At 42.0% G+C, this 25,805-nt stretch overlaps 1 protein-coding gene across 12 annotated transcripts in view; it reads left to right on the forward strand.

Moving 5' to 3' along the window:
• Nucleotides 1-25,805, forward strand: part of ABLIM1 (actin binding LIM protein 1) — a 316,566-nt gene that overhangs the window by 200,248 nt on the left and 90,513 nt on the right. For all 12 annotated transcript variants that reach the window (XR_009186072.2, XR_009186068.2, XR_009186063.2 and 9 more), the window contains exons 5-6: nucleotides 19,729-19,855; nucleotides 21,230-21,323. Coding sequence is in view for 1 of the 12 variants with exons in the window: in XM_058298332.1 (XP_058154315.1) it covers nucleotides 19,729-19,855; nucleotides 21,230-21,323 (221 nt within the window). In the remaining 11 variants the exon portion in view is untranslated. The remainder of the gene's footprint in view (nucleotides 1-19,728; nucleotides 19,856-21,229; nucleotides 21,324-25,805) is intronic.

Genomic DNA, 25,805 nt, shown 5'->3' on the forward strand with positions numbered 1-25,805 from the left:
AGCAAAGGTTCATTGCAATTAGACAAGTTATGTCGCAAAGAAGAATATTAACATCCAGATTCTTCAGACTGAAACTGTAACAATAGTGTCAGACATAAAGATCCCAAAGAGACACACCTTTTCATTTCAACTGAACCTCCCTAATCTCAGTTGCAAAAAAGGAAGACAAATGTCTGCTTTATAAGGGAGTGGGTACAACTAAGGGACTAGCTAGAAAGTATTTTCAGTGGGTAGAAAACTCAATGATATTTTGTTATTTGCTGTTTTAGTTTCAATTATTAGAAGGTAAGTTATTACTTTCTGATAACTTACTGGTAAACTAGAATTTTAATGATTGAACAGCAGTCATTTCTCAGTTTAATTTTAATTTTTAGTAGCAGTAAAAATATAGCCATCAAAGGATGGCTATGTTGTCTACCTTTAGCTGTATATTCATATAGATCCTTCTCTGGAAGGAAATCTGAGAGATTGCTGTTAGGAGTTAACTCCAGAGGAGGGAACTGGGTAGCTGGCAGGCAGGGAAGAAATGACAATTACTTTTTATTGTACAAAAAAAAATTTTTCGCCATTTCTTTACATTACCAATTCAAACCCAAAGTTAAACATTAAAAGTTTAATATTGTTTATTTTCTAAAAATTAAAGGCCCATTCCAGAATGTACCATTACTGCCCTTGCTATGACGTTTAGCCATGTGTGTAATAAGCAACTAGTCACGTGCTGGAAGTACTGAAACTGACATTCTACCCCATCTTTTCTTTTTTCTGCCTTTGAAATAAAGTAAACGAACCGAAATTGGCTAATGAGTATTGAATTTGAGAAGCTGACGCAGAATTCCAATGTGATTTCCTCTTTGACAAGGGACAGTGTATGCTGAGTGGCCATAGCCAGTTAAAGATTTATTATAAAACCCTTCACCAGGTTAAAGTTTACAATTAAACTAGGGAAATCAGCTCAAGGTCCTAGAGCAAACCTTCCTGGTACAATTTTTTTTATTATTATTAAATACAGGATTCCTATATACCACCCTATTATTAACATGTTGTTGGTACAATTTTAAGAGAAAGTTTGCTAAGGACTCTCCCAAATCTTAAAATCAGTGGCTGCCAATTTTCTGAACCTCCCCTAAAACTGTTGGTCTGCTGGCCATAAGTGTTCACAGGGTAGGCAGAATGTGGCATGGGCACCCCTGAACGGTCCCGGGAAGTACAGGTAGCAGCGCTCGGCCTGGGATTCCCTATTTCTTCCTCTCTTGTTTGCTCCCTCTCCCACTCTTTAGTCCTTCTTTTCCTATCCTGTTTCTTCCTTCATTGCCATGACCTAAGCAGAGGAATTCTGGCCATTGTGCAGCCTGCTGGTGGAAGTTTGACCCCCAATTTTTCCCTATCTGAAAATAATATCAACAGTGCTGAGACCACAGGCTTTGAGCTTCAGACCCATGAGCTCAATCACTGTCATCCTGCAGAAAGATATAGAATAGCTCTTCTGAGGGTGACGCAGGGATCAAATAGTGTTGGCAAGGAATGTCTGGGTTATATACTGTAAGCAGAAAGCAGGGCTGCCCCAGCACCCACAGAGAAGTACTGGTAGAGCCATGTGCCAGGTGAGTAATCACTTGCCCTGCCCTGTGGGATGGCCACAGGGTGAGGACGCCTGACTACTGAAACTGCGGCCTGAACTTTTCACCCATGCAGGTTGGAAGTCAGCATCTTTTAGGCTGCCACATGATCATAGCCATTTCTGAGAGCATCCCCTGTTTGGGTAGTGCTTGGCTTTGTTTTCATAGTGGCTCATCTTCCTCTTGCTTTAGTGGAAAATTTTTAGTCAAAAGAGAACCCCCCTTTTGATCTCAGATCAATCCCTGCGATGTTGCCATCATCAGAGATGATGCCAGGCAGCCAGCTGAGACAAACAGAGGCTGACCATCAGGGGAATGGCCAGAAAGCAACAATCCTCTGGCCTGCCCTCAACCAGCGGGGCTTGTGAATTTTTTCCTGGGAATTTTGAAGCTGTGAGGGTACTTTTTAGAATGATGGTTTGTTCCATGCAAGTCATCCTTCCTTTTGGTTTTAGTTCTGAAAAAAAGAGTTCTCTTTGATGGGACCTTAACCTGAAAATTGGAGCAGCTAACAAAATAGTATTAATGTTTCATGCTAATAATTTGCATTTCCCATCAAGACTGAATCTCCATTACATTCTCAGGGAATATAAGCATGTTATTTTCATTTGTTTTCCAGGGAAATGGAAGAGTAGAAGAGAGGTCATTCAAGAGATTCTTATGCAAGGCAGTGGATACTGTCTTTAAGCAGAGACTAAAGCTCTTAGTCCCTACAGATTTCAAAACATCTTTTCCAAAATACACATTCTGCTCCATAAATTTATCCTCCCAAGTATCTGGCATACTTAGTGTAAGTGCCCAAATCATTCACCCACTTCCACACAGACCACAAGAAACTTAGCCTTCATAGGCTTGCGTCTCCAGACCCATCAGAATCAGTTTTTTTTTTTTTTAAAGATTTAAAGTCTATGACAGACTACCTTCTAAATAGATGCTCACACCATGCCCAACAGTGTTATCAGTAGGATCCCTGTTTAATAAATTCTTAATCATTTGGGAGGAAAGACACAGATCTTACCTCCTGTTGGTTTCCTGTTCAGAGCCTGGTCATGATCGTGGAACAAAAACACACTAGTACTAGTTAAAGGAGAAAGCTTATCATCCTTGATGATCCATAATATTCCTAACAGAAATCTGTAGGAATTGGTTTATGGATTAGAACTGGAATGTTGAAATTTGCAAATGACCTATATATTTATGAAAACTATGCCAATGTAACTAAAACTATAAGTGCACACAATACATATTTAAAAGGGGGAAAGAATTTATTGCCAAATATTAGATTGTAGAGGACTTAGAAAACAACTGCTACCAGCCTGGCTTCAAATTTCCAGGTGAAGGCTGATTATCTGTTGTTGTGATGGCCCATGAAAACTTGTTTGTTGTGCAGTATTGTTTTCCAAAAACAACAAGAACATTGGCTCAGAATAGCACATCAGAGGCTGCTCTGGCTTGCAATGTTTTTATCATGGCCATCAGCACAGCAAAGCGAGCAACTGACCTCAGCGAGGACATAGTGATTATGGAAAGTCTTGTTCAAGGTCACATTCAGGCAACACTTCAACCTACCTTTCCAAACTTTTCCTGGTTCATTGTTAATGAAACCAAGCTATAAATTACATATAACATTGAGACCTCTTTTGTCATAGAGTGAGAATACATTTCACCTACATGAATGTTCTGACTCCCCCCATCCAGTATTTGTTTTGTGACCTTATGGTGCCTTTCTGGCTAATGGCCGTACAAGACTTCAGAAGTTCAGAGAGCAGGGGTAACTCAGTGGTTGAGTGTCTGTTTCCCATTTACAGGGTCCCGGGTTCAAATCCCAGTACCTCCTGGAAAAAAAAAAAAAACTTCAGGAGTTTTTTAAGTATTCAGAAGTATTTTTAAAATGAGTTCTTGAAATGTGCTTAGCCTAACAGATATTCAGTTTCACATTCTGTTTTGCCTTGTTTCTACTCCTTCTCACGTTGACTCTGTACTCATGCTATTTACCATGACAAGCTAAAAAAAGAAACTTGTGGATTCATTTCAATGACTCAGTTTAAATAAATTAAAAAAACACAGAAACCATGGACTGTGCCCAGTCAATATTTGTCAACTCACGGATATCTAGTTTAGGACCTGGCAACACTGAGAAGCCAGATGAAGGAGAAGGTCAACATTCAAGAATATCCACTTGCTCAATTGATAGTCTTGTCATTACCAAATGATGAGGTCTTTTTTTGGTCAAGGAAAGGTTTTCAAATACCCAGATCCTTTATACCTTAAAGATCTTAAAACTATAGGCCCACTGTTAGCAAAAATAATGTAGGGAAAGCCTGGATTTTTCTTTTTTATCCATTGGTTGCAACTCTAGGGGGCAGCCTCCAGAGGCCAGGCTGGTAACACTGTTGCAAGCAGTCAGTCCAAGAGTGGTGACAGGTGGCAGCTGACGCTGAGACCCCCGGGAGGGGAGGGAAACTGGAGACTACTGGGCAGCCATGATGTGCCTCCAGACAGCTACTCCCATGTGGGAAGCCGCTTGTCAGAGGCTGACCTGACTAGTGGAAGCCTCATTTGAGGGAAGCTGGTTGATGGCCCAATGGAATCTGACCCACGTTGGTTGAGGTCACTCTTGCCCTATGTCACTTCTTTCTCTCTATTTGAATAGAGCAGCTATTCCTAGCAATCTGCCTTCACCATTTTATCACACGAGATAATGGGAAGTCCATGTCCTGCAGGGACAACTGAATGACAAGATAAGGTATTATTAAATTCAGGACCTCAAAGTAACCAACCTGGGAACTTAAATTTGTTTTTTCCCCTCAAAGGTCCTTAGATTGAGTCCTGGTCAGGAACAAAGTGACTCTAGTTAACGTTCTATTAAAAGGACACCACTTGAATATTTTATAGGTTCTCCAAAGTCTGATTCCATTTTCTATTAATAACAACCTAAATCTGAAAAGCTTTACTGTTTCTATTTATCATCCACGTGGATAGCCCTGCTAATCTTTGCTTATGATAGGCACTCTTTCTTTTTATTATTATCATTTTTTAAAAAAAGGTTCCAGGGAAGCTTGCATTTTTTGGAAGTTACTTGGAAAACAGTTTTTTATTCTTAATTTTTAAAAATTTACAGTAAAGGAAAGAATGCTGTGAACTGCCTCTAAATTCCTGGGGCTGTTTTATAACTTCTCGGTACCTCAGTAAGCATCCATTAGATGATTAAAGTTTCTCCCTGGCCTTCTTTAAAATGTATCATCTTTTTGCAATAATTCTCCACTTCAACAGTCTTTACCTTCAAGCTCCCATTCCTTCATGGCAGCTTTTCCCCATTTACAGCAGAGGAGGCAATAACCAGGGAAAGAAACCCTCAAATGGGATTTTAAAACCCAGAGAAGCTCTGCAGGCATGAAAGGCCCAGAATCCTGTGCATCTGAGGAGAGAAGGCTGGCGCCCCGCAGTTAACTGGGCACTTTGAGCTGTGCGGCCTCCGACAAGGCCCAGGCCCACTCTGGACCTTAGTTTCCTCGTGTGTAAAAGGAAGCAATTGCTTCAAGTTGTCTTTAAGGTCCCTCTGGCTCCAATATGTTCTGGGCTCTGTCTGATGCAGTGATCGCTGTCCTCCCAGTCTAACAGGGAGACTTAAGGGTGGGATGAGATAATAGAGGGACAGAACCTTTCAGAAGTTAACATGATGATAATGATGATGATGATGATGATACCAGAGAAACCTAAACCACCTTCCCCAGATGCTGACAGTGGGCCTTTTTTTTTTTTAATTTAAGGGAAAGTACAAAATATAGGTCCTATTAGATTGTTGCAGGTTGTGAAAACAGAGAACCTGAGCATTTACCAGGCATCCAACTCTGCTCGGTGAATGTGCATCTCCTTCCTCACCCTCCAACAGCCCCAGAAGGCAGGTATTGCTAACCAACCCATTTTACAGATGAAGAAACTGAAGCCCAGCAGTTAGGTAGTCCCTCAGTTCAGGCTCAGAGCTGGAATTTACTCCAGGTCTCTTTAACTTTGGTTAGTTGCCCACTTGGTTTACTGAATGGGCCAAAAACACATAGAGGTAAAAAACAATCAAAAGTCTTATTTTTCCCTATTGCTACTTTTATTATCCTCTGTCCTCTCTCCCACCCCTTAAGAATATCCGAGGTACATCCCATAGGCTTCTGGTCACTTTCAGCTTTTTAAAAGTATAGTCCAGTTTAAAAGTACATCCTCATCCATTTCAGAGCCATACTCTTCCTCAGCTCAGGTCCGACCCAAATTTGAGACCTGTGTCAAGGAGGGGAGGCCCAGCCCTTTCTTTTATGTCTTCCTTAACTCCTTATGTCCCACATGTGATTTCTTGGGAGTCTGGGCAGTGGGGAGGGGATTAGAGGCAGGAGGAGCAAGGTGTTAAAATTCTGGCAGTTGTACTTCTATTCTGGCTAACACCCACTGGAGACCTTTGTGTGGGGCACATTTTGACAAAGGCATGCAATTTCCAACCCCTGTTACCCATCCCTCTCACTTCCCCAAACTCAGCTTCTGCCCCCACTGGACTCCTCATAGCCCCTTACTAATGGGGTTCCCCTCCCTGGGCAGGCAGCTTTCTCAGGTAGGTCCAATCAAGGTGAGACCCTCCTGCATCGCCGTGAACCAAGTGGTGAACACGCTCAGCACACCTACTTTTTCCCTCTCTCCTTAACCTGCCTTCCAACATGGCTCCACCTATTTCCTCCTGCCTTCCGATTTTGATAGGCTCCAGGCTTTTTATTTGGGAATGCTTCCAAGCTCCAGAGGACCCACAAATCACTTTGTCCCAAGAATTCTTCCATTGGGAAGCAGACTTGGCCCAGTGGTTAGGGCATCCGTCTACCACATGGGAGGTCCGCAGTTCAAACCCCGGGCCTCCTTGACTGGTGTGGAGCTGGCCCATGCGCAGTGTTGATGTGCGCAAGGAGTGCCCTGCCACGCAGGGGTGTCCCCCGCGTAGGGGAGCCCCACGCGCAAGGAGTGCGCCCCGTAAGGAGAGCTGCCCAGCGCGACAGAAAGTGCAGCCTGCCCAGGAATGACACTGCACACACGGAGAGCTGACACAACAAGATGACGCAACAAAAAGAAACACAGATTCCCGTGCCGCTGATAACAACAGAAGCGGACAAAGAAGACACAGCAAATAGACACAGAGAACAGAGAACCAGGGTGGGGGGGAAGGGGAGAGAAATAAATAAATAAATCTTTAAAAAAAAAAAGAATTCTTCCATTGAGCTTCTCTTGGCAACACTAGGACCTGGGCTTCTCCCCTCAATTAGCTTTCAGGTAGGGAGCAGAAGGTCCATCTCCTCTTCTCGCAGCGAAGGGAAGCACCCCCCCACCCTCCGCTGTGTGGACAGCTCCTTGCCGACTCTCTTCTATCCCTTTTTCAAATTTCGAATTTTCTATTCTGTATTGGGAGTTAGGTAGGAAATAGTTCATTGTTATCAGGAAGTTCTGTCTTTTAATAATTCTTGTGTGGATATTTCTATAATAGCAAACTTTAGCAATTCCTTTTTGAATATTTCTAGCATCCTTATTAGGATATTTATTACCATTGTTCTCAGCTCTGAGGCAGGCCTTGGTCAAAAAGTCTGAGCCACCAGGAAAAGTCCCATTCATATTCTGGAAGCTTTGATCCTACAAGAATAGTTGCTCTGAAGAGTGGTTACTGCCTTCCTTAATGATTCTGGGCATCTGGAACATGCAGGCCTGGAAGGTTGGGCTAAATGGGAATTCAGTTACTTGATTCAGAAAGCCTTTCCTTTTCTGTAACTCAATGCCCTCAGCCTTCTTTTGCAGACAGGAATCTTCACAGAGTAAGACATCTCCATGGCTCTTCCTCTTCCCAAATGGGAAATCATTTTCAGGGAAAACCTAGGTAGCGGGCTGACAGGACTTTAAGTCTTTCCAAGTGATGACATCTAGCTTGACTTGAGAACACATTTCCTTCCCAAGAGCCATATGTCTCCTTTTTTAGCATAAAGATTTTGGAAGCCCAAGTGTCCACAGTCCCATGTTCCCCCAAATTAGACTTATTAAAGGAGACAAGATCCCTATTCTCAAGGGTATCTATTACCTTTGAACAAAATGATATAAATATAGAACCAGGTGTGTATTTGGATGTTAGTTTAAATTGGCTGCAAATAGCCAAATCCCTAATTTTCTGTTGGCTCTTGATGCTAAGAATAAAGGGCTTGAGGCAAAGTGTATAAGGGTTTTTTATTTTGGTTTTGTTTGTTTTTCACATTTAGTCATTATTTTTCCTTGGTAGGATATTGGCAAGTTGCTAGTGGGTTTTATTTCCTCAATGCTTCTCTGTATTCACCTATTTCTGATGTTGGCAATGATTCCAGTGCCAATCACCAGCTTTCTATATTTATCAGCAGCTGCTTCACTGATGTGGAAACAATGTTCTCAACAGCTGAAAAACGTGAAGATAGTGAGTAGGACATTTTGTTCTTTATAAAAGAGCTTGGTTGGAGTGAGCATGGGAAAAAGAGAATAATAACCCAGCATGAATTTTTTTCTCTTTCCAATTTTTCCATTTTCCCCAGCATGATGAAAGACTTGGGTGAAGAATATGGTTTTGTCCAGAGATGGATGGATAGCCTTCATGGAATACACCAGAATATTCTGGGTCAGCAAATATGGTCTGGTATTCCATTTTCTAGAAGGCAGTCTTTGTTAATCTGCTTGATTTATGCCTTAAGGTTTGGGGTTAGGCATTCATCATTCAGTGACTTGCTTTCCTTCTCTGTAAAACATGATCACAATCAGTTATGAAGCATCTCCCCTCTGTGGGACACTGTCCAGGGCACTGAGGATCCGAGAGGTATAGGACATCACCCATGATGTCAGAGGGCTTCTAGACTGAAGGGCATTTTGACTAGGATGATTGTGAAGACCAAAGGGTATACCCCATGTATATAAAGTCCTTACCTGGTGCCTGGTTCTCAGAAAACCCTCAGTGCATAATGATCAGAGCAGCCATTATTGTTCTGAAACTATGTCTAAGCTGCTTATATAGCTTTGGGATGTCTGGGCACAAAGGTGCTTATAAAGAGAGCAACAGTTAGAGTGCTAGCTCTACCCCAGCCAAGGAAAGGGGCAACCATGTAGAATGCCTAGCATGCCTAGCCTTCCAGATACTAGGCAATGCACTTTACAGTGCAGGCTGGCATTTCATTTTCACAGCAGCCTGGAAAGTTGGTATTGTTCTCAGCATTCTGCAGATGAAGAAATAGAATTTAGAGCGTAACTTGCCCAAATCTTCCTCTCTCCAAAACCCTTCTCCCCAGGCCTCACTACCCTTACAGAAGGGAGGCTGTGAACAACTCTGCCACCTCCATGAGCCCAGCAGTCTTCAGTTGTAGAACTGAAAAGCCATCTCGAAGGTTACTTTCTGCTTAAAAAATTCTGTCACCCAGTACACCAGGGCTATCCTCAGTAGCCTAAAGGTGGATTCAGCTCGAGTGTCCCATTAGCAGATGAATGGATAAACAAAATGTGGTGTGCACATACAATGGAGTATTAGCCAGAAAAAGAAATGAAGTTCCAATACATGCCACAACGTGTACCCTTGAAAACATTATGCTGAGTGAAATAAGCCAGATACGAATCAAATATTGTATGATTTCACTTACACAAAATATCTAGAATAAGCAAATTCATAAATACAGAAAGTAGATTGGAAGTTATCAGTGGCAAAAGAGAGGGGTAGTGGGGAGTTATTGCTTAAGGGGTACAGAGTTTCTGTTTGGAGTGATAAAAAAAAGTTTTGGAAATAGATAGTGGTGATGGTTGCACAACATTGTAAAAGTAATCAATGCCATTGAATTGCACATTTAAAAATGGTCAAGGTGGCAAGTTTTCATGTCATATATATGTTAGCACAATAATAATAAATTAAAAATTTTTATTATTCCTACCACCCAGCATCTTTCTTATGTTTTAACTCTTTACTGCCATCTAGTGGGAATTATCTCATCCAAAAAATGAAGGAAATTTTCAATTTAACTTGGATTAAAAACCATCAATTCATCTTAGTCCATACTATGTACCTAACCTTTAAATATTTTACTTCTAAACAAGGATCATGGCTTTCCATTTTTATCTTTATAGTAACCTACCATGTGTGAGGTAACTTTAATAAAAATTTTGGTGAGATGTTAGGATACATACAGACCCCAGGTTTTAAAAAGTGTTTAATTTTTTGTGACCATATAATGTAGTTTATAATGGGTTATACTACAAAGAAATTCTAATTGGCCATATTCAGAATGTATATAGAAGATTACTTTTTTAACTTTAAATACTTTTTTATTTACTCAATTTTTATATATCCTCATAGCAAAAAAAGAAGAGAAAAGAAATGTCAACAGAACAAAGGATATAAAATAAAAAGTGAAGTCTTTCTCCACAGAGGGAAACACTGCTGGACTTTCTTAGGTTTCTTTTCCAGACATGTTCTATCCATGTACAAGCAGATGTGCACATACACATCTTTACTTTTTCCCTATGAATGGGCTTATGCTATGTGTACTGTCCTATAGCTTTTTGTCTTAATCTGTTTGGGACATCTTTCCATACCAGTACACACGTCGACCTCATTCTCTCTAGCAGCACATATTGTTCATTATTGTCTGTGCTACTTGATTTAACGAGTCCCTCATTAATGACCCTTTAGGCTCTTTTCTGTATTTGTTGTTCTAAAATGCTGCAGGGAAAATACTTATGTCTGAGTCGTGGACCCGAAGGGTATCGGGAATGAAAGACAAAGAGAGATTGGGATCAGGGGATCTGAGAGCATTGAAGCCTCAAGCTCATCAGACAAATTTATTAATATCAGGGGCTTCTTTATATACCCCAGGCAATCATGAGAACCAGCAACTATCCTAGCTAACTATTCCCATAACTTCATTAATGAAAACACAGTGCGCAGTGGATAAGATAGTAACTAAAGCCCAAGATGTTCTATTATGTTATTGAAACAAATATACTCATAAATCTTGTTGCCCAGGTTACTTGAGATATCAAGTCTGGGTTCTGCTGGAATGTTATGTTTCCCAGAGAGATTAGACACCTGCACATATATCTCTAAGGACAGCATGACCCAGTGGTCAGAAAGTAACTTGCTACCATGGAAACAGCATGCCTTTGTTTCCCACATTTCCCCCTTTTTGTTTTAGTCAGGGTGGCTGTGCCTGTCTTAGGTTGCCCTCCTCTGAGAGTCTTACCCGTCATTGGCTACCAGCCAAGCACTCTAACCATGGGGAATTATATCAGGGTTTTAGCAAGTACCAAATTATTAGCTTGTCCCATCATGTCAACATGGTGCAGTCTTCGACAGACTTCTCATCCCAGGCAAGCAACAACAATGAGCAACAAGATTAATACACAAAATCCTATTCCTAATGCTGATAAAAAATGTTGAAACTTCCACCAATTTACTGGATTAAATTTATTAAAATGAGAAATTAAATCATTAAAGATATCTTCATCATCAGCTATATCAATTTGATTATGAGACATTTCTAATATTCTTTTTTGTAATTCTTCTATTTCTAATGACATATTACCTTTATGACCTATCAAATTATTTTTAATCTTTTCCCAATTAAACATAGAATTATTATAAGCAAGTGGAGTAATGCAAAAGTTACTTTCATTCCAATCACATTTCAATCCCCTAAGTAAGTTTAAGTTATATACTTGATCTCCAAGATGTAAAACCGCTGATTATAAATCATTAACTCTACTGTTTAATTCTCCATCAATATGTTCTTGACTATGCCATAAGTTACTAGCATTCTTATGCCATTCATACATGTATTGTTGAGTCTGCACCGTCTCATGCAAGGCCATGGTAGCTGTAGTGGCAGCTGCAATGATGCCAATCAATCCTAATATGGCAGCTATTAGCAGTCCCACAAATCGCTTCGAGTGCTTCAGGATTTCTCGAGCCATATGGAACAGCAGTTGACTCTCAGGTGATGATTGCCGAATTCCATTCAGTCGCACTGAAATCCACACTCCCCGCCGCCTTCAAGCCATTGTAATGAAATCTCCATTCTGTAAAATGTTCTCAGACAAACAGGTATGCAAAGCCCCACTTTTATAAAATAGAGCATTCTCGGTTATAGTTAATTTTCCAACCACAAACACATAGGATCTCTTACACACGCCTGAAGATGATGAATTTGATTTAAATGCAGATATTGACCCTTCTTACTATTATTCCCAGTCCATTCTATAGTAGGAGCTATTCCTAGAAAAACTTTCCACAGATTCTTCTGCTTGTTTATAGATGTAATATTATACCATGGAGAAGGGATCCATTTCCCTTTCTGTTTCCAAACACTATTTTTTTTAGTAAAAATTATTTTCTGTTGTCCTTTACTATTTAAACCATGCCAAATAAATCTGTCATTATATTCAATGGGACTCCCCATAGGGGCACTTTCCCACACTATTCCATAGGAATCATTAAAAACGACAGATCCTCTTCCTATATGGCACTCTTGCCATTCTTCTTTATCTCTATTGTCTTTTTGGGGACAATCATAAGTAGGATTTTTGGTCATGATTAAATTGTAAGAGGGAAATAAAATCACAATAAACTGAGTATTATTATTTTTGAAGATAATTATGGCCCAATTTTTAACATAGATACAGGAAGGATGGTTACCAATGCATAAGGGTCGATAATCAAATGGTGGTAATATGAAATTATAGATTCTTTGTCCTTCCTCATAGGGTTTAATTGGCAATCAATCATCAGTTGGTCCAGGGAATATATGGGTCTTATTCAGATATATATGAAAGAATGGATCTTTCCAGGTTAACACTCTAAGTAATGGGGGGTTAGGTATATAGGCCCAATAAGTGTAATTACCGGCAGCTTCCTCATTACTTACGATCACCATCATCAGAAGTTGCAGGAGATCCCATCTCTTCATTCTGGGGTTTAATCCTCTTCACAGGTAACCAAATTTGTTCTCCATTTTCTGAAATGACAAGAACATAGCCTCGCCCCCATACTTTAATCCTGCCTTTTTTCCATTCATTGCTTAAAATATCTTTCCAGAATATTGGTTGATCTTCATTTACTGTGTCCACTGTAGATGTTTGACATTTTCCAAAGTGTCATTCCACAGCTGTCAATGAATTATAAACATTAAGAAAATTTAAAGTAAATAAAGCTTTTGCCAATTGATCTTTTGGTGTTATAATACCATCATCTCCCCCTTTTTGTTTTAAAAGCATAGTTTTTAGGGTATAATGGCTGCATTCAACTATGGCTTGACCTGTAGGATTGTAAGGAATGCTCGTAACATGCACACTAGCATACTTAGAACAAAAGGAAGTAAAAGACTTACTAGTATAAGAAGGGCCATTATCAGTTTTAATTTTCAAGGGGCATCCCATCACGGCAAAAGTAGACCATAAATGGGAGCGAACATGATGAAAACATTCACCACTTTGTGCAGTAGCCCACAAAAAATGAGAGTAAGTATCAATGCAAACATGGACATATCGTAATTTACCAAATGATGGTATGTAAGTAACATCCATCTGCCACAGTTGATTAGGAGCCAGGCCTCTGGGATTAGTCCCAGCCTGAAAAGGCACTGTAGTTAAGGGTCCACAGGTGGGACAGGTATGAATAATTTCTTGAGCTTGATGTTTTGTTAATTGAGAAAATTTATGTCTAAGTCCCTTAGTATTAATATGAGTTAATGCATGATATTTATTGGCATCCTGCAAACATCCTACTAATAAATCAGCTCTTGCATGTTGGGTAGCTAGAGGACCAGGAAGGGAAAAATGAGACCAGACATGAGTAATATATATGGGCTGACTTCTTTGCCGAATGAGGGCTTGAAGGTCAGCAAAAAGTTGAGACAATTCATCAGTAATAAAAATATGAGCTGTTTCAATATGGCTTACAGTTAAACAAACATATTCGAAGTCAGAGACAATATTCAAGGGCTCTTGAAACGTTTGTAAAACCTTAAAGATGGCTGAAAGCTCTGTGCGTTGAGCAGACGAATAAGGAGTCTGCCAAACTTTTTCTTTTTGAGAGGTAATGTATGCTACTTTCCCATTACTACTACCATCAGTAAATACTGTACATGCATTTTCAATAGGAACAGTTTTCACAATTTTTGGTAAAATCCAAGTGGTTCTTTTTAAGAATGTTAACAGTTTGGAAGTAGGATGATGATTATCAATAATGCCTTGAAAATCACTGATAGCAATTTGCCATTGAGGATTAGTTATATATAAATGTTGAATTTCTTCATGAGAAAGATTACAGATAATTCTATCTGGATCAGACCCCTTTAATTGTAGCAACCTCACACAGCCTTTTGCTAGTATGGAAATAATTTTTTGAAGATAGGTTTGCAATCTCTTTTGTTTATTATTAGGTAAAAAAACCCATTCCAATATACCTTCTTGCCAAAATAAAGCCATAGGAGATTGAGGGGTTGAAAAAATAATTAAATCAACAGTTTTATCAGGGTCTATTTGTGTTAATTGCCCTTGAGAGATTTGATCCTCTATCAGTGCCAATTCTTTTTCAGCCTCTTTAGACAAGATTCTAGGGCTAAATAGATCAGAATCTCCTGTTAATGTTTGAAACAAATGAGTTAACATATAATTAGGGATTCCTAATGTTGGTCAAGTCCAATTAATATCTCCTAGCAATTTTTGAAAATCATTTAAGGTGTTTAACTTGTCTCGGTGTATTTGCACCTTTTGTGGTGTAATACGTCCATTAGCCAATTTCATACCTAAATAACAATATGGAACATTCCTTTGAATTTTTTCAGGGGCAATTAGCAAGCCATACTCAGGAAGAATTTGTTCAGCATACTGAAATAACTGTTGCAGTTTGTCATTTGAAGCATGAGCAAACAATATATCATCCATATAATGAATAATCATTGCTTTTGGAAATTTTGCTCTTAATATTCCTAAAGGTTGATGCACAAACAATTGACACATGGTAGAACTATTCATCATTCCTTGTGGTAATACACACCATTGATATCTTTGCATAGGTACCTGATTATTAAGAGCAGGTACTGAAAAAGCAAATTTTTCTTTGTCAGCAGGATGCAAAGGAATCGTGAAAAAAGCATCTTTTAAATCAATAATAATTAGTGCCAATCTTTTGGAATCATGGATGGTTGTGGAACCCCAGGTTGCAAAGGTCCCATAGGGCTCATGACCTTATAAAAGCTCTTAAATCAGTTAACAGTCTCCGATTTCCTGATTTTTTCTTAATAACAAACACAGGAGAATTCCATGAACTATTAGAAGGCTCAATATGTTTTTGAATTAACTGTTCTGTTACAAGAATATGAAGGGCATTAAGTTTTTCAACTGTGAGGGGCCATTGATCAACCCATACAGGTGTGTCTCTTAGCCAATTTATAGGCATTGGGCCGTCCTTTTGTTCAGTGGCCCTTATGGTAAATATTCCTGCCCAGAATCCTGTTGACCTGAATGATATCCAAGTCCTCTGTAATCTTTTCTTCTAGTATTATATAGCATATCCATATATAAAGACTTTGCTTGTTCTGACAAAGTAGGAATGTGAATAAAAGCTCCCCATTGACCAAGCAAATCACGTCCCCACAAGTTGATACCCACATCTGCTACATAAGGTTGTAAAGTAGATTTTGTCCATCTGGACCTAAAACATCAAATATAGTAGTACTCTGATATACATCATTCATCGTACCTATGCCAGTAAACACAGTGTGTACTTTCTGCAGTGTCCAAGATTGAGGCCAGTGTTGCTTAGCAATAGTAGATACATCAGCACCAGTATCTACTAGTCCAAAAAATACCTTCCCATTGATGGTAATTGTTGTCTCTGGCCTGTCATCACCTACAAAAATCTGCCAACAAATTCTTTATCCTGTAGAACCAAATCCACCTTTTCTATTAAAGGGGAGGGTACTTGGTTTATGATAAGGAAGCAATAATAATTGAGCAATCCTTTGTCCGACATTAATTTGAACTTGACTCACTGCTTGTACCATTACTTTTATGTCTTCTTTAAAGTCACTATCAGTAATACCAGTTAGAACCAATAATCCCTTCATAGTCAGACTACTTCTTCCTGTTATCAAACCAACAGTATCAGAGGGCAACGGTCCTTTTACTCCAGTAGATATAGTTTGCCTACCCATTGCCGGTGTTATAAGCTTAGTTTCAGTAGATGGGAGATCTACTGCAGCACTGCATCTCGTGGCAGCTCTTAATTCTGAAACTGGGATGCATGTAGCTGGCCGTTGCTGACTGGATATTGTTTGGCCAGGCTCAAATTGTTTGTCTGAGGGCCCTGAGCCAGGCCCGCAAAGCGGTTTCCCGACCCAATTGGAGCTCCATCTTTCTGAAATTTAGATCTGCACTCATTGGCCCAATGATATCCTTTCCTACATACTGGACGTATCTTGGATGGAGATGGCTTACTTCTATTCTGAGCAGGATGAGCTGGATAAGATCGACATTCTTTCCAATAATGGCCAAGTTTTCCACATTTAAAACAATTTTTGTTTTTCTCCTTTTTACTACCTTTAAAAGCTGCGGCCAAGACTGCCATCTGGTGGGTGGTAGAGCCAGTATCCTGACAAGCTTTAATATAATCCTGAACTGAGCCTCCTGCTGCTTTTAAGGGTCGAATTGCCTTTTTACATTCACTATTAGCCTGATCAAATGTGAATGTTAACAAAATTAACTCTCTTGCTTCTGGTATCTTGATTGTTTTCATCAGAATGTCAGTTAATCGGGCTACAAATTCTACATAAGGTTCATTAACTCCCTGTATTATTTTAGCAAAAGACTGCATTAGCTTTCCAGGAGCACAAATCCGTTTCCAAGCAGCCAAACATGAATTGCGCACCTGGTTTATGGCCTGGTCATCATAATGAAGTTGCCGTTGAATGCCAGACCATTCACCAGTACCTAACAACTGTTCAGCAGAAATAAGAACAGGAGGATTTTGCACGGCATTACGGCACGCAATCATATTGACTTCATCCACCCACCAGGTTTTAAATTGTAAGAATTCAGCTGGACTTAAAACTGTTGTAGTGAACATTTCCCAGTCCCATGGAATAAGGCGATCAGTTTGAGCCAACCCTTGTACCAAACCAAAAGTATAAGGGCTATTAGTTCCAAATTGTGCACATGCTTGTTTAAGTTCTTTCAAAATTTTAAATGGCAATGGTTCATGATGAGCATATATTCCTCCTCGGAGGTTATTGGCATCAGAGGGAATTTGTTGAATATTTACTGGGAAAGCCAACAATAATTGCATTGCCTCAGTATCCCCTTGTCGGGATCCTTGTAATAAGCAATGCATCATTGGCGTTGTAGGAGCCAGATTAGGTATATATTTTAATATATGGTTGGATGTCAATGGGGTCAGTAAATATCCCCGGGGCTACAGGCATAGTAATTGATGGAGCTGTAGGGGCAGTATTGCATAAATTAGGATAAATGTTAGTTTTAGAAATATTCAATTTAGCCATCTGTTTATGCAGAAAAGGGTTAGTTTCTTTTTCATTAGAAGGCTCATCCTCCTCCTTGTCCTCCATTTCCTCCCTGTCCTCACTCTGATGACCTGTGTCATGGGGCTCCTTGGAAAAGACGGTCATTTCTTCCTCCTCTTCAGACTGCAGCAGATCTAAAGCTGCTGCAATCTGTTGCCCCAGTGGCCATACTGATAACGGTATGGTTTCTCCTTTTTGATATGCTCTACATAGCACCCTCATTACCTGTTTCCACTGTTTAAGATTTAAAAGATTTTTCCCTTGTGGCTGAAACCAATAACAGTGTTTTTGTACTAGAGCAAAAAGTTCAAGTAAATCAGCAGTTTTTACTGAGACTCCAACAGTATTTAAGAGAGTTTTTAGTACCTGTGAATATTCTTCCAGCCATCCTGGTTGATTACCCATACCCTGATGCTAGCGGAAAACAGGATTAATTAAAATTCTTACCACTGTGTGGTCAGACTCGAGTCACCCTTTGATGGACGCCTCAACCTTTCAGGAAGGTTTTCAGTTCCACGTTCCCGATACTGTCGTGGAAGAATCTCTGCTGCAGTCACTACTTCGGGCCCCATGTTGGGCACCAGATGTCAGAGTCATGGACCCGAAGGGTATTGGGAATGAAAGACAGAGATTGGAATCAGGGGATCTGAGAGCACTGAAGCCTCAAGCTCATCAGACAAATTTATTAATATCAGGGGCTTCTTTATATACCCCAAGCAATCGTGAGAACCAGCAACTATCCTAGCTAACTAGTCCCATAACTTCATTAATGAAAACACAGTGCGCAGTGGATAAGATAGTAACTAAAGCCCAAGATGTTCTATTATGTTATTGAAACAAATATACTCATAAATCTTGTTGCCCAGGTTACTTGAGATATCAAGTCTGGGTTCTGCTGGAATGTTATGTTTCCCAGAGAGATTAGCCACCTGCACGTATATCTCTAGGGACAACATGACCCAGTGGTCAGAAAGTAACTTGCTACCATGGAAACAGCATGCCTTTGTTTCCCACATACTTACATGTATATCTGGCCATTCTTTTGCAAATTAATTTGTAGAACAAAATCTTAGACATGAAACTGCAGAGTCTAAATGTACGTTAGTGTCCACTGGCCAAAGACCCCCACAAACCTGCCGAGTTAAAACAAAAGTCAGGCTCTTAGCTAGCTGCAGCCTGGAGCACACACCCTGCAGAGGAATTGTGCCCGGCGGAGGGGAGGGGGGGGTTGGAGTTTCTGGAGGGGTTGGGCTTGCGTTGGGTAATTTTAGGGAGGCTGCAAGGGAGCAGGAGCAGTTTTGGGTTGGGATTGTCAAGAGGAGCAGGTTGGTGTTCAGGTTGGTGACTGGATGGCTCAGCTTTTCTGGGAGAAGAAAGAACAAGTCTGGCCGGAATAGTCTTTATTGAAGAAGCAGCAATCACGGCTATGGTCAGAAGAGGGGGGTGTTGGGTCACTTTTGTGTGCCACGTGGCCTGGTCCTTGCTTTATCACCAGCAGAAGTTGGTGCTTTTATAATCAGTTGAGAGCATCGTGTACTGTCTTTCACTTTATCAAGTACATTGATTTTAAATGTTTGGAGACTTTAAATTGCTTTCCAAAAAGATCACACCAGTTTACATTTGTGTGGTTTCCTTTAAATACACCACTTCCCTAACGTGATAAAGTATTCAATAATCAGAAAACTTATAATCATGCAATATAATAACAGTGAATGTTTAAAGAGCACTTCCTATGTGCCAACTACAGTGCTAAATCCATTATTTCACTGGCTCCTCCTCAGGATGATGGAGACAGGCGCTAATGACACCCCCATTTCCCTTAGAGGAAACCAAAGCTTGGAAGAGGAGGTAACTTGCCAGGGTCAATGTGGCTAATCATCAAGGAGGTGGGCTGGGGTTCAGGGCCTGGAAGTTGAATTCCAGAGCCCACACACTCTACCATTAAGTAATATGTTTAACTGCTATCAAGAGACTGCTTGAGTTGAATTTAAGGCTATAGCAATAGGAGTCATATAGTTGATCACAAATCTTCAAAAGGGTGCTGTAGGTTGACATGGAAGTAGAGTCCCATTTACAAAAATGAGATTTATGGGCAGTGTTTCAGGAATCATCTATATAGTGCTAAGCAAGACATCCAACACGAGGAGCTTAGCTAGTCACATGCAGTCATTGAATAAAGGTCTATAAGAGCTTTCTTAAAATCACAGCCAAGGTACAATAATTAAATATTCCCTAGACCAGCTGGAACTCATAGGGTATTTAACCCCCAAGGAAATAAATGGGTGAAGGACATCCATCCTCTTGGGCCCCAGGAGAGCTAAGAAGCTTCCCTGCCGCGTGCAGATGGGGCCTATGAAGTTTTGCTGGGAAAGATTCTGTGCAGGGAGGGAAATGGGAAGGAAATGGTACTTAAGTAAATATTTATTGAGTGTGTAATGGGTGCACACTGAGGTTCAGAGTTGGTCTTCATGCTAATCGGAGTTAGCAAAGCAAATGTGTAGTAACTGCAGGCTGCTCTTTTCCAGATTGTGCTGGCTGCGGAAGAGATATCAAGAATGGGCAGGCGCTGCTGGCACTGGATAAGCAGTGGCACTTGGGGTGCTTTAAATGCAAGTCCTGCGGGAAGGTCCTCACCGGGGAGTACATCAGCAAGTAAGACGCCGCAGCCTTGGGCACACCCCATGCTGAATGGGACTGTCGGAGGCCCTGCTCTCAGGGGCCCCACCCCATGCTATCACACATGCTGAGACACACTCACATTCCACAGGATGAACGTGTCGCTGTAAAACTTGGGAAAAAGAATTTTTTTCCGTTTTTTAAATAATTTGGCTACTATAAATTTAATGAACTGTTAATGAGGCCAGATTTAACAATCCACAAAGTTGACATAGTGTTATGATATATTTTGCAGCCAATTAAGCAGTTAAGTCATTTCAGTTTTTCTATATTTTTTTCTTATTTTGAAACTGGCCAGCCTTTTTCCTCCTCCCAGGTTTCCAGCATATTTGTAAACCCACACACACTCATGCTGAGTCTAGACCCTGTCCCCGTTACAGCCAGTGGAGACGGCCTGCCAAGGAATGGGGTCACGTTCAAGTCAGATATCTTTGTGGAGAATAGCTAGAATAGAATGGTGTAGCCTCAAGAGCCAGGTATAGTGGTTGTCTTTTGGGTAAAGGAGGAGAGAATGAGCAAGGGGTATCAGGTGGGAGGGAGAATTATCTACTGTATACCTTTTTAATACTTGAAAAAAATTTTCCCAACCAGGTGAATTTATCACCTATTCAAAAAATTAAATGAATTTAATTAAAAAATATAGTGAAACAAAAAAGTAGCTTTAGTCATTCTCTTAGGAAGTCTAATTCTACAGGTCCACCGTGAAGCTGAAACACCTGTGTTAGAAAGAAAGAAAATCTTTCTAACAAGGGATTCTGATGCACAGCCAAAGTGAGCAGAGAGAAATGCTGGCTTTTAAACCAGTAGCAGGTAGCTCAGCCGTCTAGAGGGGTGCTTTCTAACTGTTCCATGCAAACACAGACACAGAAAGTGATATTTTCACTTGACTCTGAGGTATGTGGAAGAGTTTGCCGGAGGCAGGAGGAGAAGGCTGTGGGCCCTTGGGCCTCCTGAGTGCTGAGGAGATGGGTGTCCCAAGCCGCTGGGACGCTCTGGTCTGGGGTGTGAGCTCCAGCAGATGACCTGGGAGGAGCAGGTGTTGTCCTCAGAGGCAGAGGAACACCGAGGCCCGATCTGTAACTGGCTTTCTCCTTGTTGGATCAAATCAGCAGTGAGAACCATAAAGCAGCTCAGCTGTTATTCCTGTATGGCCCAGGGAACCACAGCGTTCTCGTTGGAAACTTCCATCTTTTGGGTTTCTATCTCTGACCACGTCATGAGGCAAGTTACTGCTGGGCTGGAGGGAGATACGTTCTACTTCTGTTGGATCAGGACTCACGGAAATGTGGTTTCTGTGTCTTCCCAGCCTCCTCCTTTCAGGAGATGAAGGTACTTTTTTTTATCTCGCAGGGATGGCGCTCCATATTGTGAAAAGGATTACCAGGGGCTCTTCGGGGTGAAATGTGAAGTGTGTCACCAGTTTATCACAGGGAAGGTCCTGGAGGTAAGTAGCAGATGGCTCTCCTCAAAGCCACCATCATTTTCCACAGAGGTCCTCAGAAACACACGAGAGCCGCTTTTCCATCTTTTTCAACTTTTATTTTCGCCTATGGAGGAAAGAAAGTGGTTGCAGATGACTAACGTTTGGAGAATGCATGTGTTGTACTGTCTTCACAGGCAGTTTCTACCACATGCTCATGTGAAGAAAATAAAAAGTGAAAGGGCACGTTGGGGATTATGTCGAAAGAAAGGTTCTATTAGACCATTTTTATTTTCAGCAGTTAGAGGACTTGAAAAGGGGGTGGTCGAGCCATGTGTGTGCCTGTGGGTGTGTGAGTGTGTACTGACAAGTGCACGTTCAGGCTCAGGGAGCAGAGGCCCGGAACTGAAGCTAAGGAAAGAAAACGAGTCAGAAGGTGAAGGTGCTGACCCCCTACCCATAAAAAACCACATCCTGTGGGACCCAGAACACCCTGCGACTCGGGCTAAGCTGCAGCCTGTTGAGCTCAGGTGTCACTGATGGCTTTCTTCCTGTTTTCTCAGCAGTAGCCCTGCAAAAATGAGTACCCTGAGTTTACAAGAGAGTCTGCCTCTGGGCTGAGCAGCTCCTCTGGAGCTGGAAGGCCCCTCACATGGAATTACGGGGCCAGAGTTCAGCGGGAATCACTGTCCAGCTTCTCACAGGCCTGAGGGGGTGTTAACCAATTCCAACTCAAAAGTCAAGATTGGCACAACCAGGTCCCACATTTCAGGGTGGGGGACAGGTGCTAGCAGAGGTGGGCTGGGAAACCAGCAGCCGGGACCACAGCTCACTGGCCATGCAACTAGTCACATCACTTTGTCAGACACCAGGGCGCTGAGTCCTTGGAACTATGTACAAACATTCCAGCAGGACCTGTTTCAGAGACACGGGACATAAATCCTAGAGGTCCAACAAGATGTTTCTGGACAGCTTTCTCTTCCATGGAATTTCACAGCAAAGGTCCAGCTTAGACTTACTGATCCCACAGCAAGCTCTGCAATGCCTCTCTTTCCATGAAATGCAGAGGACCTGGCGATTTTGGCTCTGTATCAGGAAAATTCAGCAAATTGCCATTAGGGGAAGCAGATTTGGCCCAGCAGATAGGGCGTCCGCCTATCACATGGGAGGCCCAAGGTTCAAACCCAGGGCCTTCTGACCCATGTGATGAGCTGGCCCAGGTGCAGTGCTGATGCACACAAGGAGTGCCGTGCGATGCAGGGGTGTCCCCCGCATAGAGGAGCCCAACGCACAAGGAGTGTGCCTTGTAAGGAGAGCTGCCCAGTGCAAAACAAGTGCAGCCTGCCTAGGGTGGCACCACATACACGGAGAGCTGACACAGCAAGATGACGCAACAAAAAACAAAATAAAACAAGACACAGATTTCAGGTGCTGCTAACACAAGCAGACACAGAAGAACACACAGTGAATGGACATAGAGAGCAGACAAATGGGAGGGGGGACAGGGAAGGGGAGAGAAATGAATAAAAAATAAATTTAAATTAAAAAATAAAATAAAAAATTGCAATTGGAAGGTACCGGAAGTTGTCAAATGTCCATTGTGTTTCAGTCAGGGAAAGAGTATGCTACAAAGAGGTGAAGACCACAGCACGTGCAAGAAACGAAAGAAAATGCCAGGCAGGCCAAGAATGGGGTGTGAGAGACTATAGTGGATGAGGGAAGTGGGAATGAGGACCTCAGAAGTCAGTCAGGGGCTTTGGGCTTTATCTGAAGACCAGTGGGAAGCCATTTAAGTGATTGCAGCTGGAGTGAAGTGCCATGTGACTGGATCCCATTGCTGTGTGGGGAATGAAGAGGAAGGAGGTGAGAGTGGAGACAGGGAGACCCGTGGGAGACAATTGCAGAATTCTGGGCCTGAAACAGTGGTGGATGGCTGGAGTCAAACCTGAGAAGAAGACCCCCAAGCCCTTCACACACACTTTAGGGTAGGAGCAGAAGTTTTCATGACTTTTCTAAGAAAACTCTGCCTATCAGCCCAAGTCTACTTCGAGGCTAGGATTTTGGTCCAAGGAGAAGCACAACCTCGGGAAAACTGTTGGAGAAGGTGGGTGTGATCCATCCAAAGGGCAGCCCAAGTCTGAGTGGTCATATCACAACAGGCAAAGTGCAGTTGGCCATTACTCTCCCTGGAATGTGTCCACCCTTCTCCGCATATCTCACAGGCTCCTCTCCTGAGGAACCCTGAAGGCGGCTCCAGCAGCTTTCCCTTGGGATTCCCAGAATTCATTCTGCTGGGCAGGACTGAAATAAACCTGTTGAGTAAGGAGCAGTTGGGAAATTCCACTGAAGACAACATTAAAAACACCAGAATCCTTTCACTGTGTCTAGCTCTAGGAAGGGAGGGGAGGTGAGTCTCTTGATCTGAAACTGCCACATTTGCAGAAGGTACACACTGACACTGACATAGCTGTCTTCTCTGTCTGTGTAAGGCCCATTCCCCAAAAAGAGCTGGGGCAGCAAAAGGACTGGGGGGAGTATGCGTTTTGAATACTTTCAGATTTAGTTCACCAGCTGTAGGAAGGAATCTCAAAAATAAAACTAGATCCAAGAACACGCCTGTTTGAAGAAGCATCTGCCCGCTCTGTGTTTTTCCCTTGAGGCCCAAGGATGTCAGTGTCCACTGAGGTTGCAGAGGCCTCCTACCAAATTAGCTTCAGGCTTCAGAGAAGGCAGTTTGTAAGGTTCAAGGCTTGGGGGCTTTCCATATAATGGTTTCAGAGTTGGGCTGTTCTGGGAGTAGTTCCTACCCCGCTCAATCTTATTTGCAGTATCCACCCAGTGGGTGTGTTGTCCTTCCCAGATGGGTGTGTGAGCTAGAAAAATGTGTCCTGCCTGGTTGTCATGCTGACATATGACAGTTTGTGTTGGTTTGGCCTGGTTACCAATGTAAACCAGGACTGGCCTGCCCACACGCCGTCCTTCTCCCTTTGCCTTGCATGCTCTGACCCCATTGTCGGAGAAACTTATGAGGGAGGGTTGGTTATAAAAGTTGGGATCCTTGTTTTGGTTGTTTCCCCAACCTTTGTCCATAGTAGTTACTACAAAGCTGCCCTTTCAGTAATTCAGTAGGGAACAGTACCACCTCCAAAATGAAGGTGAGGAGAACTTGTAAACCTAGGCAAATTGCACTAGTGTCTTCCCAGTCCAGGTGAGGGTGGGAGCTCCGGCCTGATGTTTATGTAATGCTCAGTATGGTTTAAAGAGTGTGGCTCCCCCTGAGATGCCACGGGACACCTGAGGGAGCTTTGAGGGGGAGAAAGGCCACTGGGCAGTGATGGAGAAGTGCCTCGCTCAGCTGACACAGATCCCTGGGTAATTTGGGGCAGGCCATGCAGGCTCTTCGGGATTGTTTTCATATCACAGGTAAAGGGACTGGGCCATGACCTCTGAAGTGCCATCTTGCTCTAAAAATCTCTCAGTTACTCCTTGATAGTCCTCCACATCTGCTTGAATGGGGCAAGGGAAGGTCTGAGAACCATGTGGTTTAATTAAAGGTGCTCTAGGTCATAGGGAATCGGGGATCTACTCTCGGCTTTGGAATTCACCAGCTGTGTGAACTTGGGCAAGTCTCTCAACTTCTTTGAGCCTCAGTTTTGTTTTTTTTCTTTAAGTATTAACATATATGCCAAGTGCTGGACTGCTTGACCCTTAGTCTCATGATTCTGAGGATCTGAGTTCTGTGACTCTCGTGTCATAGATTTAAGTGCCAGAGCCAGCTGTTCTTCCTCGGAGCTACTTTTCTGGAAGCTGACTTGGAGCACTCAGCATATAAGATACATGCTAACTATAGCTTTATTTCTCATTACTTGCTTTCATTTTGTTTTCTAAAGCAAGATTTTCTTTTTTCTTAGGGACATCTTGCCATTTTTAGGGCACATCTTTTAAAACTTATGCTAATTAACCTATAAGTTCAGGAGAGTTCTGAAGATGTTTGCAACATGCTTCCAAATTAAAGGAGTCCAGAAGCAAACTAGTGGGAGACCCTTGAGTTTTGGGGGAGCCTCCGATCTCCAGCCCATCTCTAAACTCCCATCTGAGACAGCCTTTCCCAAGCCTGCACTTTAGCGGCTGAACAAAACAGGCAGCTGGAAGGGGTGGCAGGCTTCAGTCGCAGGTGTCAGTGGACGTGGAGGGCTGCCCTTTGGTATGATTTTCCTTCCATCTTTGGTGGACGGCCCTAGGAGGCTCCTTACACCTGCAAACTTCTTTCCTGGTACAGGTTGTTACTTGTCAGCTTCATGAAAAAAAACAGAAAGCAAGAGTCTGTTTTCCGTGGCAGTGAAATAGTTCCCAGATGAAGGCAAAACACAGAAGAAGAAAAAAAATCAAATGTCACATTGAAAAGGGAAGCCTGGAGGGTTAAAGGAAAAGGGGTGTCCTGCATCCTTCCCCCAGTCTTCACTATACTGAGCCGACTAAGGCTGGGCGGCACTCTGTCTTCTGCAT

Source organism: Dasypus novemcinctus, chromosome 6, assembly GCF_030445035.2.
Source record: "Dasypus novemcinctus isolate mDasNov1 chromosome 6, mDasNov1.1.hap2, whole genome shotgun sequence".
NCBI classification, from domain to species: Eukaryota; Metazoa; Chordata; class Mammalia; order Cingulata; family Dasypodidae; genus Dasypus; species Dasypus novemcinctus.